The following is a 21,621-nucleotide window of genomic DNA, read 5'->3' as shown; positions in this document are numbered from 1 at the left end:
GGCGTTACTACCCATTCATAGGTTCCAAAGGCCCTAGGACATCTAAGTGATGTCTCGCAATATCCTCTATTGCGATAAAGATTTGTTTATACCCAGAATAATCATCTAATAGACACAAATATTCAAACATTGCTGCTGAATCGACTAGGCTTTCTGCAATAGACATTGGATACTCGTCTTTTTGGGTAACAACATTTAAGTCTCTGAAATCTATATAAAAGAGTTTCATTCTTTTTAATAACAGAAACTATATTTGCTAACCATTTGACACACCTTGCAGTTTGTATGAACTTATTCCTCATAAGCCTTTCAATTTCTTCCTTGATCTTTGAAACTACTTCTGCTGCAAATCTCCTTGGCATCTGCATCACTGGCCTCTTGTCAGGCTGAATAAGCAGTTTCAACTCCACTAAATCTCGACTAAGTTCTAGAATTTCATCATAATCTCAAGTAAAGTAGTCTTTAAACTCTTGAAGAAATTTAATCATCTCGATCTTCATGCTTGGATCAATCTTTGCACCAATGTATGTTGTTATTTAATGACCCCATCCCCTAAATCAATCTCATCCATTGAGTCTTGGGCTTGTATCTTCTTATTGGAAGCTAATGGATCTTTTTCAAATCCTAAAGGCTTGTTATCATAGATGCAAATGAACCTCTGGTCGTCTGAACTTTGACTTCAACCAAGTTCTTTTATCTTATTATTTTTCAATTATATTGGCTTCTAGAGCCATTTTTTGTTGAATATTGGCCTATAAGGCCATTGTTATTCTATTATCGAGCGTGTAATTCACAATTCAAGCCAATGATCCCGACTTAGTCAACAATATTGTCTAGTATTTTCCACCAAGTACTTGTAGTGGCACATTCATCTCCCATGGTTTCATGTTCCCACATGAAACCATGTGTGGGATGTAACTTCATCGAACATAAATTATCCCCTTGTAAAGGGAGTCGAGCAAGGTGAAATATTATCTATACTTTTATCAAACATTCTCATGTCTACATGATTTACGTAAGTTATGAAGTAACTCATGTCAGCCTCAAAATTCTCTACAATACCATTAGGCTTCCAGATAGAGATTTGTTGATGCATAGTGGAAGGGATAACCCCGACACCATATATCCATTCATGTCCTAATAACAAGTTATAAATGAATTTGATGCAATGACCACAAATAAAGTTTGTCTGACAATGGCATCTACATCAATGTCTACTTGAATCATTCCTAAAGCCTTATTAGTTTTGTCCTCATAATTAGATTAAACGATGTTATGAGGTCTTAAGCCTGTATCAAACTTCCCAATCTTCTTTAGCCAAAACTGTGGCATCAAATTCAACGTTTCTCCTCCATCAACTAACACTTAATTAGCACCCACTCCATCTTCCTTAACCCAGATAAACAGTAGTTTAAGATGTTGTTCCATCTCTTCATTAGACCTTTCAAAAGAAGCATTTTCTTCCTCTACGCAACCATTGTTCATTACATAATAACAAAGAGATTTATAACGTTCTATTTCTTCTGCAAGACCATTATCTTCTTCCTATGTTATCTCAATTATTGTGTCATATTCTATTGGAAGGATGGAAACAACATCGCATATCATGTCGAATTCCCATTTTGACCATATTCGAAGTTATCTGTCAACATCTCATCAGCTTGGTATGGCACAAGTTATTTTCCATTTGATTTGACCATAGGTAGAAAATAGGAAAGAGTCTTTCTTTTAGGGGTCTTTTTGATATTTGGCCATTTTCCATCTTTGCCATTTTACCATTTTTACTTGACTCCCTGGCCTCAAGAGTCGGTTTCTTTATCCTTTAATATCTTCTCCATTGAGTCTGAGTCATTGGATTTTTACCCAAATATTTTTGAACCGTATGATTATTTATTAAAGATTTGGGATTGTCATTGTATGAGGAACCTCCACCTACCTCAATCACCTCCACCTCAGTTGGTCAGCATTGGGTCATCCCATTGGACGAATCCCTTCACCAATAGGAGGAGCAACGATTAACACTGAAGTCTTTTGACTACTCCATTGGTGGGAGGGTTCTTGTTATTTTTGATAAGGAACACCTCTTTTTTCGAAGGCATATTGGAACCTTCTTTCATCCCTATGATTCCTCCTAGATGGTTTAGGTTTGAAACCTTTGGGGCCTTTTGTGGCCTTTTTGTCAAAGACAAAGCTGGCATAAGGAGACATCAAGACCTCAAAGCCTTTGACCTTGCATCTATTGAGGAAATCAATCAACTCCTCTCCATACTTTAGATACCTAACTTTGACCTTCTTTGCATAGTCCAACATACACTCCCATCCTCCCTTCGAACTAGATTCTTCAGTGATCAGGACCATCATGAGATCGACATGTTAGGCGATATTTTCTTCTTCGACTTGCAGAAGGTCAGAATCAATCTTCATGGGCGGTTTGGTTTTGTCACCAAACTTAAACTTCCATCTTTAAGAGAATTTTATACTAGATCCCTAAAAAGGACACGTTGAGAGTTTTAATGACCAATAAAATTATGATACTTGCAAAATCCTTTTTGAAATTCTGGACTCAGACACGCGATGTCTTACAGGATGTCACGACATCATTATCTGAATGTTTTCAAACAAATGAACAAAGAGTAAACAGTAAACAACACAGGAAAATTGTTAACCCAGTTCGGTGCAAACACACCTACATCTGGGGGCTACCAAGCCAGGGAGGAAGTCCACTATAAGTAATATTAATTCAAGGTAATACAACTCACTATTACACCTTTCACTTAATATCTACCCAATGCAACTTCAATCTAAACCACTAGACCAGAGCTCCTACTCACTCCCCCTCAATCACAGCAGTGATGAAAAACTAACAGACGAAAAGCAACAGAAGACACTCTTCAAAAACACAACTTGATCTTGCTTAAAAGCTTTGATCAAGTACAATAGTACTCTTGCTTAAAAGCTTCGAGTACTTTTTACAACTCAAAACAGAAACACCTAGACCAAGACAATCATCATGATGATTGTTTGGCTTACAAGAAATCTAATACACAGACGAACAACACCACAAACTTCTGGACGACAAACCCTAAAAAACCATCATCCAGCAGCTTCTTCATTTGATATATATAACCTTGCAGTAGCTGGGCCTTGGATCCAATAATAATTTTAAACCTAATTAAAACCATTTCCATAAGGCAAAGATCCATCGCATAACGTTGTTCTGAAACAAAACAATATCCAAAGTTTCCAAAAGAGGCGCGCAAATACTTGACAGACCATAACGCGAACATAGTAAAACACAGCAGCTTCGGATGTCATGACATCGGTCTTGACATCAGGTAAAAGCCTGCACAAAAACAACTTTTAAAAAAAAACCTGCAAAACAATGCATGTCATGACACCAGGTTTGACATGATAAAACACTAATTGTTTTACCAAAAAAATACAGCCAATCAAAAACATCTACAAACTCCCCCTTTGGCGAATTTTTGGCTAAAACAATAATAGATGATACCATCAGAGATCAGAGTACACGCAGCAGCCAATAGAAACAAGGATCCACCAAAAAAACAGAATACATTCTGTTAGCCAACAACATCTTGCTCATAGTACAACCAAGGAACCAATCAACAACCAAATCATCATCTATCACTTTCTCCCCCTTTCTAGCCACAAAAGAAGCCAAACAACAGATGAAGATTTACACTTCAGAATCATTATCCTTACTTATCTCCACATCATTGAAGCTACTAGTCCGAGCATCCTCACCCTCCTCAGCCATCACTACCAACAGAATGATCATTACCACCATCAGCAGAGTATCCTTGACAGTCAAGAAAGAAATAGTGCTGATCCCACACCCAATTAATTGCTATAATCCTTCACAAAGACAAATGCCTAGTTTGCTTCTTAGATTTTCAAATTGATTAGCATCCAAGGCTTTTGTGAAAATATCAGCTAGTTGAAGGGTTGTAGAAACATGTTCCAAGACAATTGTTTTATTTTCAACAAGATCTCTAATGTAATGATGTCTAATATCAATGTGCTTGGTCCTGCTATGCTGAATAGGATTCTTTGAAATGTTAATGGCACTTAAATTGTCACAATATAATGTCATGACATCTTGTGTGACATTGTATTCTGATAACATCTGTTTCATCCAAACAAGCTGAGAGCAACTACTTCCTGCTGCAATGTATTCTGCCTCTGCAGTGGACAGAGACACACAATTTTGTTTCTTGCTGAACCATGAAATAAGATTATTACCCAAGAAGAAACATCCTCCTGAAGTACTTTTTCTGTCATCAGCACTTCCTGCCCAGTCTGCATCACAATATCCAGTGAGAATGGGTTCACACCCATGAGAGTAGAGCATTCCATATTCACAAGTACCATTCACATATTTCAGGATCCTCTTGACTTGATTGATATGGCTGGTTTTGGGTTCTGCTTGATACCTGGCACATACCCCAACAGCAAAGGCAATATCAGGTCTACTGGCTGTAAGATACAGCAGACTTCCTATCATGCTTCTGTATAGACTTTGATCAACACTGGTTCCCTTTTCATCTTTGGTCAGCTTCAAATGGGTAGGTGCTGGTGTCCTTTTGTGAGAAGCATTTTCCATTCCAAACTTTTTGACAATATTTCTAGCATACTTGCTCTGAGAGAGAAAGATTGAGTCTTCCATCTGTTTGACTTGTAGCCCAAGAAAATAGGTTAATTCTCCAACTAGACTCATTTCCAATTCAGATTGCATCTGATCAACAAAATGTCTAGTCATCTTGTCTGACATCCCACCAAATACAATATCATCCACATAGATTTGAGCTATCAGAATCTTCCCTCCTTCATCTTTAACAAAAAGAGTTTTATCTATCCCTCCTTTCCTGTATCCATTGCTAGTAAGAAACTCAGTTAGTCTCTCATACCAAGCTCTAGGGGCTTGTTTCAGACCGTAAAGAGCTTTTCTTAATTTGTATACATGATCAGGGTGGTTTGGATCTGCAAAACCTTTAGGTTGTTCTACATAGACTTCCTCATTCAAATATCCATTCAAGAAAGCACTCTTCACATCCATCTGGTATAGTTTGAATTTCAGAATACAAGCAATTCCTAACAATAGCCTAATTGACTCAAGTCTGGCAACAGGGGCAAAGGTTTCATCAAAGTCAATTCCTTCAACTTGGGTGTATCCTTGAGCAACTAGCCTTGCTTTGTTTCTGATAACAGTTCCCTGTTCATCTGACTTGTTCTTGTAAACCCATTTAGTTCCAATGACATTAGTACCTTTAGGTCTTGGTACCAGCTCCCATACTTCATTTCTTTCAAACTGACCTAATTCTTCCTGCATGGCATTAATCCAGAACTCATCTGTTAATGCTTCCTTGACATTTTTAGGTTCAATTTTTGATACAAAACAAGAGTTTGAGACAACTTCTCTTGACCTTGTAACAACTCCACTGTTGAGATCTCCGATAATAAGATCTTTAGGATGATCTTTCTGAATTCTTATAGAGGGACTCTTGTTAGGAGGTTCAGTCTCAGCCTCTGTGATAGTGGGACTGCAATCATCTTCTCTTGTAGATCCTTCTGCTGTAAGATCCCAGAATGTTCCGACATCTTCTGTGACATCTGCTTGATTATGAACATCATCAACCACAACATTTATGGATTCCATTATTGTTTTGGTTCTTGAGTTGAATACTCTATAGGCTCTGCTGTTTGTAGAGTAGCCCAGAAAGATTCCTTCATCACTCTTGGGATCCATCTTCCTCCTGTGATCTCTATCAGTAAGAATGTAACACTTACTACCAAACACATGGAAGTATTTGACAGTGGGTTTTCTTCCCTTCCAGATCTCATATAGGGTGGTAGAGGTTCCTTTTCTTAAGGTGACTCTATTATGTACATAACAAGCAGTATTCATAGCTTCAGCCCAGAAGTAGATAGGAAGATTCTTAGCATGAATCATAGCTCTTGCTGATTCTTGAATAGTTCTATTCTTTCTTTCAACAACCCCATTTTGCTGTGGAGTAATAGGGGAAGAGAATTCATGATGTATTCCTTCAGAGGAGCAGAATTCAGCAAACTTTTGATTCTCAAATTCCTTTCCATGATCACTTCTAATTCTCACAACACCATTTTCTTTTTCTCTTTGAATTCTTTGACATAGGTCCTTGAAAACATCAAACACATCTGACTTTTCTCTAATAAAGTTTACCCAAGTGTACCTGGAGTAGTCATCCACAACCACATAAGCATATTTCTTTCCTCCAAGACTTTCTATTTGCATTGGTCCCATCAAGTCCATATGTAAAAGTTCAAGAACTCTGGAAGTAGTCAAATGTTTAACCTTTGGATGTGACATCCTGGTTTGTTTTCCTACCTGACATTCACCACATATTTTTCCTTCATCAATTCGTAGCTTAGGAATTCCTCTTACAGCTTCCAGAGAAATAATTCTTTTCATACCTCTTAGATGAAGGTGACCAAGTTTTTGGTGCCACAGCTTTGCTTCTTCTTCTTTAGAACAAACAGTAGAGTAGCTGGATTCATGAGACACCCACAAGTAGCAGTTATCTTTGGATCTGACACCCCTCATAACTACTTCCTTTTCTTTATTAGTAACCACACACTCAGCTTTAGTGAAGTTGACTTGGTTTCCTTGGTCACATAGTTGACTGATGCTTATGAGGTTAGCTGTCAGGCCCTTGACCAGCAGAACACCTTCTAAACTTGGCACTCCTGAACAGTCTAATTTTCCAACTCCTTTGATTTCTCCTTTAGCACCATCACCAAAGGTTACATAACTAGTAGAATGACTTTTGATATCAACAAGCAGATTCTTGAGACCAGTCATGTGTCTGGAACATCCACTATCAAAATACCAGTCTTCTTTGGCTGAAACTCTAAGAGATGTATGGGCTATTAAGGCCATATTTTTAGGTTTCCATTGTTGCTTCTGGGTGGGCATGATCTGCTTAGGCTTGTAAGAAGGAGCTTGATCTGGATATCCATGTAGTCTGAAGCAAAAAGGCTTAATGTGTCCAAATCTTCCACAGAAATGACATCTCCATCTTTGAAACTTTCTCTTCATTTCACCTTTCTCGTGATGTTGAGTCACATGTCTAGACATCGGCTTCAACATCTCAGCTTCAGGTTTAGTTCTGCTACTATCTTGGACATATTTCTTTGCACCACCAAAACCTATACCAGACATATCTCTTGAACTTTTTCCAACCTGCAAGATCTCCTCCAACATATCCGTGCTACTGTTCAACATTTTTACTGATTTTCACATCTGATCAAGTTTGGATTGTAGCAGGATAGTTTCACCATTCAGTTCAGATATAGTTTCATTAAGCTCTTTGTTATCAGCCTCCAACTGCGCTATGTATTTCTTCTGCTTTTCACCTTGTTGACACACTTCTGCACATTTGATACACAGCTTTCTGTAGGAACCTGCCAGTTCTTCAAAGGTTAGCTCGTCTTTCCTAGAATCTTCATTAGAATTGCAAATTCCAGTAAGGGCTGTGACATGTTTGGCTGATTCTTCTTCAAACTCACTCTCTGAATCTTCATCAGACCAGGAGACTGACAATCCTTTCTTTTGTTTCTTGAGATAGGTAGGGCATTCAGTTCTAATATGTCCATACCCTTCACATCCATGACATTGAATCCCTTTACTGTGATTGTATTTTTCTTCTGGTTTATCTCTTCTGCCAGAGTCATAAGATCTACTGATGTCAGATGAGATGTTCTTGACATTAGGTCTTGGCTTCTGATCCATTCTTCTTATAATTTTGTTGAATTGTTTGCCAAGCATAGCTATAGATTCAGATAGATTCTCTTCACTACTTTCCTCTACTTCCTCTCGAGAGTTGGACACAAAGGCTATGCTCTTGTTCTTCTTTTCAGAATTTTCACTGATTCCCATCTCAAAGGTTTGAAGAGATCCAATTAACTCTTCTACCTTCATTTTGCTGATGTCCTGTGCCTCTTCTATAGCTGTAACTTTCATATCAAATCTCTTAGGTAGGGATCTAAGGATTTTCCTTACCAACTTTTCATCAGACATTTTTTCTCCCAAAGCTCCTGAGGTATTAGCAATATCGAGTAAATTCATATGAAAATCCTTAATACTTTCATCATCCCTCATCCTTAGATTTTCAAATTTTGTAGTTAGCAGTTGAAGTCTTGACATCTTCACTTTGGAGGTGCCCTCATGAGTAGTCTTTAGGATATCCCAGACATCTTTGGCTAGTTCACACTGGTGCACCAGTCTGAATATATTTTTGTCAATTCCATTGAATAAAGCATTTAGAGCTTTAGAGTTGCCAAGCGCCAATGCCTCTTCATCTTTGTCCCACTCTTCCTCTGGTTTAAGAGTTTTGTTGCCATCTTTATCAGTAATAACAGGATGTTCCCATCCTTTGTTCACAGCTCTCCATGCTTTGCTATTCACAGATTTCAGAAAAGCCACCATGAGAGGTTTCCAATAATCATAATTAGAACCATCCAGAATGGGTGGTCTCATTATAAATCCACCACCTTCTTTGTCCATCGAACCAGAAAATACTTTCCCTAGATCTCACCCAGTAAAAACAGGCAGGGTGCCTGCTCTGATGCCAATTGAAATTCTGGACTCAGACACGCGATGTCTTACAGGATGTCACGACATCATTATCTGAATGTTTTCAAACAAATGAACAAAGAGTAAACAGTAAACAACACAGGAAAATTGTTAACCCAGTTCGGTGCAAACACACCTACATCTGGGGGCTACCAAGCCAGGGAGGAAGTCCACTATAAGTAATATTAATTCAAGGTAATACAACTCACTATTACACCTTTCACTTAATATCTACCCAATGCAACTTAAATCTAAACCACTAGACCAGAGCTCCTACTCACTCCCCCTCAATCACAGCAGTGATGAAAAACTAACAGACGAAAAGCAACAGAAGACACTCTTCAAAAACACAACTTGATCTTGCTTAAAAGCTTTGATCAAGTACAATAGTACTCTTGCTTAAAAGCTTCGAGTACTTTTTACAACTCAAAACAGAAACACCTAGACCAAGACAATCATCATGATGATTGTTTGGCTTACAAGAAATCTAATACACAGACGAACAACACCACAAACTTCTGGACGGCAAACCCTAAAAAACCATCATCCAGCAGCTTCTTCATTTGATATATATAACCTTGCAGTAGCTGGGCCTTGGATCCAATAATAATTTTAAACCTAATTAAAACCATTTCCATAAGGCAAAGATCCATCGCATAACGTTGTTCTGAAACAAAACAATATCCAAAGTTTCCAAAAGAGGCGCGCAAATACTTGACAGACCATAACGCGAACATAGTAAAACACAGCAGCTTCGGATGTCATGACATCGGTCTTGACATCAGGTAAAAGCCTGCACAAAAACAACTTTTAAAAAAAAACCTTCAAAACAATGCATGTCATGACACCAGGTTTGACATGATAAAACACTAATTGTTTTACCAAAAAAATACAGCCAATCAAAAACATCTACACTTTTTTCTTTCTTTGTTCCAATAGTGGTGTCTTTAGGCCTTCTAGCACTATTATTTGACCATCAATAATCAAAAGATAAAAATTTCATCACATTTACTTACATCAAACGTATAAGTTTTTGTAATGAATTTTTATTTCTACAAGGTTCGACAGAATTTTTTCCATTAGATAGTCTTAGGACCTTGCAAATATATGGATGACCCGGCTTTAGATTTTCCAAATTAACCTTACTTTCTTTCACACATTAAAAAACTATGTGTATTTCTCGACCGCTTTCACCTTCTTCTACATAATCAACTTTTTCCTTCCTAGTGTGTCGATTTGATCTAGCCTTCTCAGTTTTCAACTATTCAACTTACCAGACTTTATCTGCTAATTAGGCCATAAATCTTAGATATTGGGTATCTAATTTCTTCCTAATGGAATAGTCTAAGCCGTCTGCAGCCACCTCGACTAAGTCATGTTCAGGCACCAGAGTAAAACACCTAGACTTCATTAGCCTACAACTATTTGTATAGTCATCTATGGACTTTGAGAATTTTCTCTTCACGCTAGCTAACTCTTTCAGGCTAATATTTGACTGACCAATATAGATCTGCTCATGGAATACCCTTTCTAGTTGATTCCAATTATTTATGGAGTTTTGAAAGAGGGTAGTGAACCACGTCAAAGAGTTTTTTGTTAGAGAATTAGAGAAATATTTCATCTTTAAATTCTCATTATTGGCCATGTCACCAGCCTCTGTCTAGTATCAAGCAATGTGTTCGACAGTATACTCACTAGTTTCACCTGCAAACTTATTTAATTTGGGGATTTTCTAACCCTAGGAAGTTCAGTTTGCTATTGATACTCAAACAAGGTAGAAATTATGTTTGGCCTATGCAAAACAACATTAATACCATTTTGGGATAGGATTTGTTCAACCACATTGACTATGTTAATTTACCCCCAAAATATCATTTTATTGGACATTCCTAACTACTTAATTTGCATCTTGGTTACTACGGACTAACACTACTTCTAGGCCATTTCGACCCAAGTCTCCTTTGACTACCCTGAGTATGGGTTATTCTACAGGTTGGGGCATAACTTAATGTGGCATTCCGTTATTAGGAAATGGCTGAATAAGCGCATGCGATCCCCTAAGAAGTCTGATATTCGACCCATTTGAAGCGCTGATTGATGGTAACTATGGTTTGTATTTTCAATCAAAGGAATAAATTTAATGCCAATTTGTTGCGTAAGCATGTCCACCATATCATGGTTACTTTCATCTATTTAACGCCTCATAGACAAGAGGAAACTAGTAGCTTTGTGAAACATAACTTGAGGGATATATCCTAACTCTCCTGAGGTTGTGCCATTAGACTAGGATTTCTTATAGCAGATCCTGATGCTAAGTATGGATTGAGAGGAGATGTAATAGTAATTGCACTATCTGCATACGTAGATGCATTAGTCTGTAGGTCTTCCATCATTGTAGTTGACATGCCATATGGATATTCCCTAATACCATGGGGTAGCATAAAGCTTGGGAGGAAAAAAGGTCTAGGGTCTCCTATAATCGTCTAAGTAATCCTAGGAGTTGTTGGAATACTCGTTACTTGTGGTGGGGGAACAACCACTTCTCATAATGTCGTCGAAACTAAAATTTGACTCACGAAAGAAGCGGTTACTCAAACAGACGTTGAAGTACCTAAACCATCAACCTTCGATTTGGTTGGTTGTTTTTAGGTATCTGGAGCATTATTTTAAGGAAGGGAAACATTTTTTGGACGTGCTATTTCAACAAGACTTTTACCGTTCCTGAGACACATAAACACTCAGACATTGAAAACATTTAATGTATGAAGAACAAAATAAATAAAAGCACAAAACACTTTTTTTTGGAAAAGTTTAAATTTATTGCATAAAGAGTCTCACTGGGCGTGTCAATTTGCTTACCGCTGTTTGTACTAAATCAAATCACAAGTTTTAGGTCACTTAAGGGATTAAACTCAACAAAAAAATTAAGGACAATTTATGCAAAAATAGTTTGATGAAACATGTTTGTGCTTGGGTGTTGATGTTTGAATGTAGGGAAATGGATAGAAATTCCAATAAGAACAAGACATAATTGTTGGAAGAAATAAAGTAAACAAAGAACACAAAAGAAACAATGAAATAAATGCTTTGATTAAAGAATCAGAAAAGGGACACGGATTCTTACATGTTTTTTCACAAACTCTTTTCTCTTATTGACTTGGATACTTGAGTTCTATAGATAATACTAATAAAATTTGAGAACCTTTATTACATGAATGAAATTGACTTATATGCTAAATACATCAATAACTATCGATAACAGTCAAATCTTCAGTGTTCGACACATACACTGTTAAATGGAGTTCTGTTTTCTGCTTTGCTTTCATGTGTCTTCAGTTATTGAATTCTGCAAACTGCTGCCCATGTCAACAACTTCCTTTAACTCTCCTTACTGCTTTTGTCGAAAAACGTCTTCAATTCTTCTAACTGCTTATGTCGAATATGCCAAATCATTGTAAACCTTTCCTAGATTCTAAACATGTTTTGAAGAGAGAGTGATCATAATCTTGTGGTTTTGTTCTTGAGATTCCTTCAAACCCGGCTTAGTGGGTTTCAGGTTCATCTAATCATTAAACTCAAGAATATACTAAGTTCCAAAACATTTGATAGTCGAGTCGACCTCACTACTTCAGTCGAAGTAATGAACATGTCGAAACTATAGCTAAGTATTTTTATACTTAGCAATCTCATACATTTATTTCACACTTGCATGTCAAAATGCTAAACTAAAATTCCTAAAAAAACAATAGGTATTCATATTCGACTCCCAATTATGGTTTTAACAATGAGAATTTGATGGAGTATCTTTACCCTATGTTGAAGATTTTGCACGATTGTTAATGTATTGTTATACAATTTTATCGGTCCACTTCGAGATATTTATATTGATGTATCTAATACCAATTATTACTATCACTCGTAATCATTCTAGACATGTAATTAGTAAGTATTACAAATCCACACTAGTCCAACAAACAAAAAGTTTTAGAAAAGGATGCTAAGTCAGCTGTTTTCCACCTGACTTAAAATGATAGTCTGTTTGCAATTCCACACTAGTGTAAATTAGTTAAACTGTTACCAACTTCACAAAACAATTTTAAACATATTAAGTCCTGTTCATATCAACTAACTAAAGAAATCATTATTATTTTGTGACAAAGCAATTGTAACTAATTTTATAAAACATATGTTAAAAAATTTAAAAAACATTAAATTTCAATTTTTTTTATGAGAAAACTCACTATCAAGTGCTCCATTTTTTTATAAATCTGAGCCATGCATAATCCATTCTCATCATGGTGGATATATAATTAGACCATGAAGAGTAGTCTCGATTTCATGCAAAAACAATTATTAACTAGTCAAAATTCATTATTAACTTGTCAAAACAATTATTCTATTTTAGTCATTTGACCAAGAAAAAAATAACGGGTGGGATATAAAAAATTTGGCAAGCAAATAATTTAATTTTGTTGAATTAATTAAGAAATTGAGGTCAAATTCTGCTTAATTAAATAAAGAAATAAATTAAAATAATATTTTGATTCATTGACATTGACCAACCGTCCAGATTCCATGGCCATACATGAATTTGAGAATTGAGATTATTTTACTTCAAAATTTTAAGACTATTTTGATGTTTCCTATAAATAGCATAAGATGAATACGTTTATTTCTTCATCTTATACTTCTCTTTGTTTTGTCTCAAATAAACAATTTGTATTCATTACCAATCAGTTCTTTTATTTTCTATCATTTTCTTCATTGTTTTCAAATTTTACATTTTATTATATTAAATTTCCTTTTTCATTTTTGGAGTTCATAATAGGTGCAAGTTAAGATGAGGGAAGAAGTTGAAAAAGTTGATATGGAAAAAGTGATAGAAGAATTTGAGAGGATAACAAGGGATGCTGAGAATGTTCAAAACGAAACTTTAAAAAAGATTTTGGAAAAAAGTGCATCGGCAGAATATTTGCAAAATTTAGGATTGAATGGAAAAACTAATCTTGAAAGTTTCAAAGCTTGTGTTCCATTGGTCATTTACAAGGATTTGGAGCCTTATATTCAAAGAATGGTTGATGGAGATGTTTCTCCTATTCTCACTGGAAAACCAATCACAACTATGTCAACGAGGTATTTTTTAAAATTTATTTTCTTGTTTGAATTTTAAAAAGTTTGAAGTATTTTAATTTTGAAAAAAGTGTTGTGTTATTGCAGTTCAGGTACTAGTCAAGGGAAACAGAAATTTATTCCATGGAATGATGAAGTGTTTGAAACCTCAGTCCATATTTATCAAACCTCGTTCGCCTATAGAAATAGGTATTATACTTTATTTTTAATTCAACTTAATTTTTTTTTGCTAGGTAGAATCGACTCCTCGTCTTAAAGAAATGTCTAGTGTCTCATACGTATTAATTCAATTTAAAATGTTGGTCCTAACTTCTTTATAGTAGCAAAGAAATTTTCAGTACACACAACATTGACATAGATACCATGTATCAATTTGAATTTACAGAAACTTACAATTTCAATTTTATAGGGAGTTTCCAATTCAAGATGGCAAGGCTTTGAATTTTATATACAGCAACAATTTTTCACAAATAAAAGACGGTGTGGTGTTTGGATCAGCGACAGGACATTTGTTCAAAAGTCCTGGTTTTAAGCCTTTATTGGAGGCTCTTAAATCTCCAAATTGTAGTCCAGACGATGTAATCTTCAGTCCTGATTTCCATCAATCACTCTATTGCCACCTCTTATGTGGACTTCTTTTTAGAGAAGAACTTCATTCAATTTCTTCAACATTTGCACATAGCATTGTCTATGCTTTCAGACAATTTGAACAAGATTGGGAAGAACTCGTTACTGATATCAAACGAGGTGTTCTCAGTAGTAGAATCACAATTCCATCAATTAGAGCTGCTATGTCCGAATTGTTAAAACCAAATCCCGAACTAGCTGATTTGATCCATAAGAAATGCACTGGATTAAATAATTGGTATGGATTGGTACAAGAACTTTTCCCTAATGTTAAGTATATTCAAGGGATCATGACAGGTTCAATGGAGCCTTATTTGAAAAAGTTAAGACACTACGCGGGAGAAATTCCGTTGTTGACATCTGACTATGGTGCTTCCGAAGGTTGGATTGGTTCAAATGTGAACCCTAATGTAGCTCCGGAATTTGCGACTTATGCTATTCTTCCTCAAATTGCATACTTTGAATTTATTCCAATTGCACAACTTGATGGAACTCAAGTAAAGCTTGAACCAGTTGGTTTAACTCAAGTGAAGATTGGCGAGGAGTATGAGATCGTTATCACCAATTTTGCGGGTACTAAATTCTTTGTATTTTTTAAAATTAATATTATTTTGGTATCTTTATTTTAATTTCTTAAAATTAATGTTATTTTGGTATCTTTATTTTAATATGCAGGTTTATACAGGTATAGGCTAGGAGATGTGGTAAAGATTATGGGGTTCCATAACTCAACTCCTAAAATCAAATTCATACGCAGAAGTAATCTTTTGCTTACAATCAACATTGACAAGAACACTGAGACCGATTTACAATTATCAGTTGATGCTGCATCCAAGTTTTTGTCTAAGGAGAAAATTGAGATGATTGACTACACTAGCTACATTGATTTATCCAAAGAACCCGGACACTATGTTATCTTTTGGGAAATCAGTGGTGAGGCAAGTGATGAAATGCTTAGTGAGTGTTGTAACTGTTTGGACAAGTCTTTTATTGATCCTGGTTATGTTACTTCTAGAAAAGCTAAAGGTATTGATGCACTCGAACTCAAAATTGTTGGAAAAGGAACATTCGAGAAGATTCTTGAGAATCACGTTGAAAGAGGTGCAGCTGTGAGTCAGTTCAAAACACCTAGGTGTGTTGGACCTTCAAATACCAATGTGTTAGAAATTTTGTTGAAAGATGTAATCAAGAGTTATGTTAGTACCGCTTACAATTGACTTTTTTTCAATAAAGAAAGAATAAAGTTAGCAGTATAATAAATCGTTGAAATTGTATGCACATTCATATGATAAGATTTCATCACATAGATGTTTTGTGAGGTATTGTAAGAAAAAACCTATAATCTGTGTAGGTGTTGTTAAGTGATTTTTATATTGGAAATGGATTTTCATGTATCACTTATGGATGGCTAACTTCAAGTCATTTGAATTCTGCATTTTACTATAAATTTGATTTTAAATTGAAATTGAAAAAATATTTTGTAAGAGTTTATGTTACCATGCTATTTTTGATGAGTAATTTTGAAGTTGCACTATGTTATGATCTTGTTAGGCTTAAGATATAAAGTCATTTAAAGCTCCTTGGGTTAATTCAATTAGAATTTTTCATATTTTTTATTTTTCTGTCCCAAACGTTATCCATTGTGTTCTATACTAGTTTTTGATTCATCTCAAAATGCAATCTCAGTTGCTTTGGATCATCACCTCATCTTTTGTTGGTAAAGATATTCATAAATGGATTGTATTGTTATATGAAAGATTATGATTCAAGGATCCAGATGGAGGTTTAATGTTATTTTTTGGATAATCCATCTCTTAATTATTAGGGTAAAGAGATTTGTTTAAACAAACCAAATGGTAATTTTTGTCATTAGTTCTTTTCATCTTTTGTTGTCCTTGATTTATGGTTTGCATTTTACTGTGATTTGTTACTACGGATTCTTGAAGTTGTTTATAATCCAATAATTATTCTTGAGTGTTGAAGCAGTCTTTGTGGTAATCTACTTCAAATAATTATATAAATTTTTATTGTTTGTGATTAATTTATATTAATTGTAATTATTTTGAATACAAATTAAAATAAATTTATGTCTTATGCCTTATATTGTTATTTTGCGTTTTGAGAATAATATATATATATATATATATATATATATATATATATATATATATATATATATATATATATATTTTGAAAATGCTAGTGAGAACATCAGAGGCACTGGCTAAGTGTTTAAAAAGGTAAGAAATATTTGTATTTAATGTTTTAGAAATGAAAATAACTGACTTTTTTTTAATGAATAACAAAGTTTATTTTACTGAAAGAGCTTAAAGGTAGTGCACAGTCAGTGTAAATTTTTTTACACGGTCAGTATATCACAACCCTTAAAAATAAATACTTTATATGTGATTTAAAGAAAAAGTCAAACGTTTACAAAAGTTAACGATTTGGATTTTACTGACAGTGTGAAACTGTTTTACACTGTCGGTCTATTTCCATTAAATCCTTATTGAAAGAGCTTAAAGGTAGTGCACAGTCAGTGTAAATTTTTTTACACGGTCAGTACATCACAACCCTTAAAAATAAATACTTTATATGTGATTTAAAGAAAAAGTCAAACGTTTACAAAAGTTAACGATTTGGATTTTACTGACAGTGTAAAACTGTTTTACACTGTCGGTGTATTTCCATTAAATCCTTATTGAAAGAGCTTAAAGGTAGTGCACAGTCAGTGTAAATTTTTTTACACGGTCAGTACATCACAACCCTTAAAAATAAATACTTTATATTTGATTTAAAGAATAAATAATTTATTTAAGAAATATTTTCTTTATATATATAAAATGCTTAAAGAGTGTTTCTAGAGAACTCGTTAACATGACGCATACTTTTTTTTATTGTAACATTGAGTTACAAAAATTTTTTTAAATAAAAAAATGGCATTAATACTTTTTTTTAAAAGCACTACTAAAAATAGTGTCTACAATAACGCTTTAAAAAACGTTCTATTGAATACTAGGACTATAATAGCACTTCTTAAAATAAGTGCTATTAAAGTATAAAAAATAGTCATAAAAAGGTGAATCACACAATACAAGTCATATCCAACGACAACTAAAGTATAAAAAATAGTCATAAAAAAGTGTGTAAAAACCAAAGCACAAGATATTACTTGTGCGCTCCTGTGCCGCCTACACTGATGCTTGTCAATATTAATAGCCAAGTTTTGAAAAAAAAAATTGAAACATATTCTTAGTTATTGAAAAGATAGTAACCATCAACACCATTGAAAAATTGAAAAAATATTCTAAAAGTTATTATTGAAAAAATTTCCCTTGTTTGAGTTAGAAACTTCAAAGGTGCAAGTTCTACATTGAGGTTTGGCTTGAATATATTCTGACGAGATACAAAATCAAAGTAGAAACACTACAAAAAAAGTGCTCCCCAGCGACACATATTAGCGACGTGGCTGTCACGTGGGTATTTATTGCCTCTAGCGACGTGACTACCACGTCGCCACATGTTTTTAATTATAAAATAACTTTATAAACATAAAGTAAGGATGAGTCAGACGTTGGGTTACGTGAATAAAGTTGCGACGTGGGTCAAACGTCGCTACATTAAATGTATAAATTATAAATTTAAAAAGCAATAACGTTCACATGGGGGGAGATTGGGGGGAGATTCAAATTTTAAAAAATTAAGTAGTGACGTTGTAAACACGTCGCAACATTTAAAACGTTATATTGAATTGACTAGGTGACAGGATTTATGGCAGAGACATTAATTAAATGTTACCGTTTGCTTGTTGCGACGTGTTTACCACGTGGCAACTAGCGAAATTTATTTCACGTCGCTACATTGCGTATAAATCAATGCAATTCACTTCACTCCACCACACCTTCGTTGCAGAACAAGAACAACAATTCATCCCCAAACTCAAAACCAGAACAAGAACAACAACTTCAATCTCCCAAAATCCAACTCCAATTGCATCAATCCAAATATTTTTTTGATATCAAAGGTAATGAAGAGGTTGAACAAGTATTATGTTATAATTTTATTCTTTATTCTGTTATTAATTTTTGATTTTTTTTGGTATAGTTTTAGTAGATTGAAGAAGGAGGAGAGTAGATTGAAGAAGGAGGAGTAGATTGAAGAAGAGGTAAGTAATTAAAATATATTTTTAGTGTAATTCATAATGATTTTTGGGTTAGATATATGGTATATATTTTTGGGATACATTTATTAAAATAGATTTATAATGTGTTTGTATAAATTGTAAAACTATTAGAAATAAATTGATATATTAAAATTGTTATAATGTGTTTTAAAAAAATTGATATATTAAAATTGTTTTTAGTATAATTTTTATTAATATTTTTATTAAAACTATACAAACATTATTATATATTATATATTAAAACTATTAATATTATACAAACATTAAAATTATTAAAGTTGTTTTTAGTATATTGATATATTAAAACTATTATTAAAATTATTATATATATTATAATATTTTACAGTATATAAAATAGATTATTATAAATATTAATATAAATTTAAAAAGAATATAATAGTTATATATATTATAAAGTTTTCATTTTTAAGAATATAATATAAATATATACTATAAAGTTCTCACTTTAAAAAATATATTTTTATAACTTAAATAAATTTTATATATGTAAAACTAATATAATAGTTATATATTATAAAGTTTTCATTTTTAATTTTTATTATATATATTATTTATTATAATGAGAAATATTATACTAAAAAAAATTTTAATAAAAAACAAAATATGTATATGTATATCATATTTTTAGTAGATTTATTAATTAAGATATGAATGTGTTTGTATATAGATTTATAATGTGTTTGTATAAATTGTAAAACTATTAGAAATAAATTGATATATTAAAATTGTTATAATGTGTTTTAAAAAAATTGATATATTAAAATTGTTTTTAGTATAATTTTTATTAATATTTTTATTAAAACTATACAAACATTATTATATATTATATATTAAAACTATTAATATTATACAAACATTAAAATTATTAAAGTTGTTTTTAGTATATTGATATATTAAAACTATTATTAAAATTATTATATATATTATAATATTTTACAGTATATAAAATAGATTATTATAAATATTAATATAATAGTTATATATATTATAAATATTAATATAATAGTTATATATATTAAATAAATTTTATATATGTAAAACTAATATAATAGTTATATATTATAAAGTTTTCATTTTTAATTTTTATTATATATATTATTTATGATAATGAGAAATATTATACTAAAAAAAAATTTAATAAAAAACAAAATATGTATATGTATATCATATATTTAATAAAAACATTTTTTATTTTTATTTTTTATTTTATTCATATATAATAGATTTAAAACTGAATTTGTATATATGTTATAAAAACATAATATGCATGTGTTTGTATATTTCCAAATATAATAGTAATATTTCTTATTTCTTATTTTTTATTTTTATTACTATATATGTAACAAAAACATAACAGTAGTATTTTTATTAAATAATATTTCTAATATATGTAGTTTAAAATGTGTAGTTAAAAAAAATTATTTTATGGTTAAATATGTTCAATATAACGCGTGTAGTTAAAAATATTAGTAGTATTGTTACTAAATAATAGTTTTAAGAATAGTAAATATTAACTAGTATACGTCTAAGAAGAATATTAAGTTGATTAGTATTCTAACTCCAAATGACAATGATTGTATAAATGTGCAGTATGGAATATTATCGGTATTATCGTAGTTGGATGTACGATAGAACATTTCCAGGAAGAATGGGACTTAAACCCAATTTTATAGTAGGAGTTGAAGGGTTTATAAGTTGGGCGTTTGCTCAGGAATTATGTCGAAGCGAAGGAGGAGTTAGGTGTCCCTGTCTTAAATGTGAATGTAGACCAATAATTAGTGACCCACAGGAAATAACAGCTCATTTGCATAGAAGGGGTTTCATTGCAAATTATTGGGTTTGGACGTTTAACGGTGAAGAACTGCCTAGTAACGTACAAGAGACTAGCAACTCTCATGCTTCAAGTAGTCGGCCGCCTGTGGAATATGAGGAAAACTTTAATCTGATTGGTGACATGGTTGAGGATGCTTTTGGTGTGAACGTGACCTATGATGAGCCTGAAGATTTTGGTGGGGAAGAGTTGCCGAATGAGGAAGCGCAGAAATTTTATCAGTTGTTGAATGAGATGAATACGCCGTTGTTTGATGGATCGTCTGAGTCAAAGTTATCAATTTGTGTGAGATTGTTGGCCGCCAAGGCAAATTGGAATGTTCCTGATCAGTGTTTGGAATTCTTCGTAAAGATGATGTTGGACTCAACTGCAATGAAAGACAACTTGCCTACAACATTTTATGAAGCAAAGAAGTTGGTGTCGAAGTTGGGCTTAAGAGTAAGAAAGATTGATTGTTGCATTAATGGCTGTATGTTGTTCTACGACAATGAGTTTGGTACTCAAGATGGGTTGTTGGAGGAATGTAAGTTTTGTGAGAGTCCAAGATATAAAGTTCCCAGTAGAGCCGTTAACACTAATCAAGACCGTGTAGCAGTAAAGTCCATGTTTTATCTTCCAATAATACCAAGGTTAAAAAGAATGTTTGCTTCAATGCACAGTGCAAGTCAAATGACATGGCATCACACAAATAACACAAGTCCAGGCACTATGAGGCATCCATCTGATGGCGAGGCATGGAAGCATTTTGATCGAATGCATCCTGATTTTGCCGCAGAACCTAGAAATGTCAGGCTTGGATTATGCTCGGATGGATTTACTCCCTATGTCCAAGGGTCGGGAACCGCATATTCTTGTTGGCCAGTTATTGTAACCCCTTACAACCTCCCTCCTGAGATGTGCATGACAAAACCATACATGTTTTTGACGTGCGTCATTCCAGGACCTTCGAGTCCAAAAGCAGGAATTGATGTGTATTTACAACCTTTAATTGATGATTTGAAGAGATTGTGGATTGGAGAATGGACTTATGATATATCACGTAAAGAAAACTTTATAATGCGAGCTTCATTGATGTGGACCATCAACGACTTTCCAGCATATGGCATGTTGTCTGGTTGGGGTACGCATGGCAAAATGGGTTGTCCGCATTGCATGGGTATTCATTTATGTGTTGATGAATATTTATGTGTTGATGAA

At 33.4% G+C, this 21,621-nt stretch overlaps 1 protein-coding gene across 1 annotated transcript; it reads left to right on the top strand.

The window, feature by feature from the left end:
- Nucleotides 1–13,472: 13,472 nt before the first annotated feature.
- LOC131599975 (jasmonoyl--L-amino acid synthetase JAR4-like) lies at nt 13,473–15,606 on the top strand. The gene is made up of 4 exons (XM_058872209.1): nt 13,473–13,765; nt 13,850–13,951; nt 14,172–14,962; nt 15,065–15,606. The coding sequence occupies exons 1-4, from the start codon at nt 13,473–13,475 to the stop codon at nt 15,604–15,606; spliced, it is 1,728 nt and encodes a 575-aa protein (XP_058728192.1).
- The last annotated feature ends 6,015 nt before the right edge of the window (nt 15,607–21,621 follow it).

The sequence above is a fragment of the Vicia villosa genome, linkage group LG4 (assembly GCF_029867415.1).
Source record: "Vicia villosa cultivar HV-30 ecotype Madison, WI linkage group LG4, Vvil1.0, whole genome shotgun sequence".
Classification (NCBI taxonomy): Eukaryota; Viridiplantae; Streptophyta; class Magnoliopsida; order Fabales; family Fabaceae; genus Vicia; species Vicia villosa.
The sequence above is the reverse complement of the archived record's forward strand: the minus strand, read 5'-3'. Positions and strand labels throughout refer to the sequence as shown.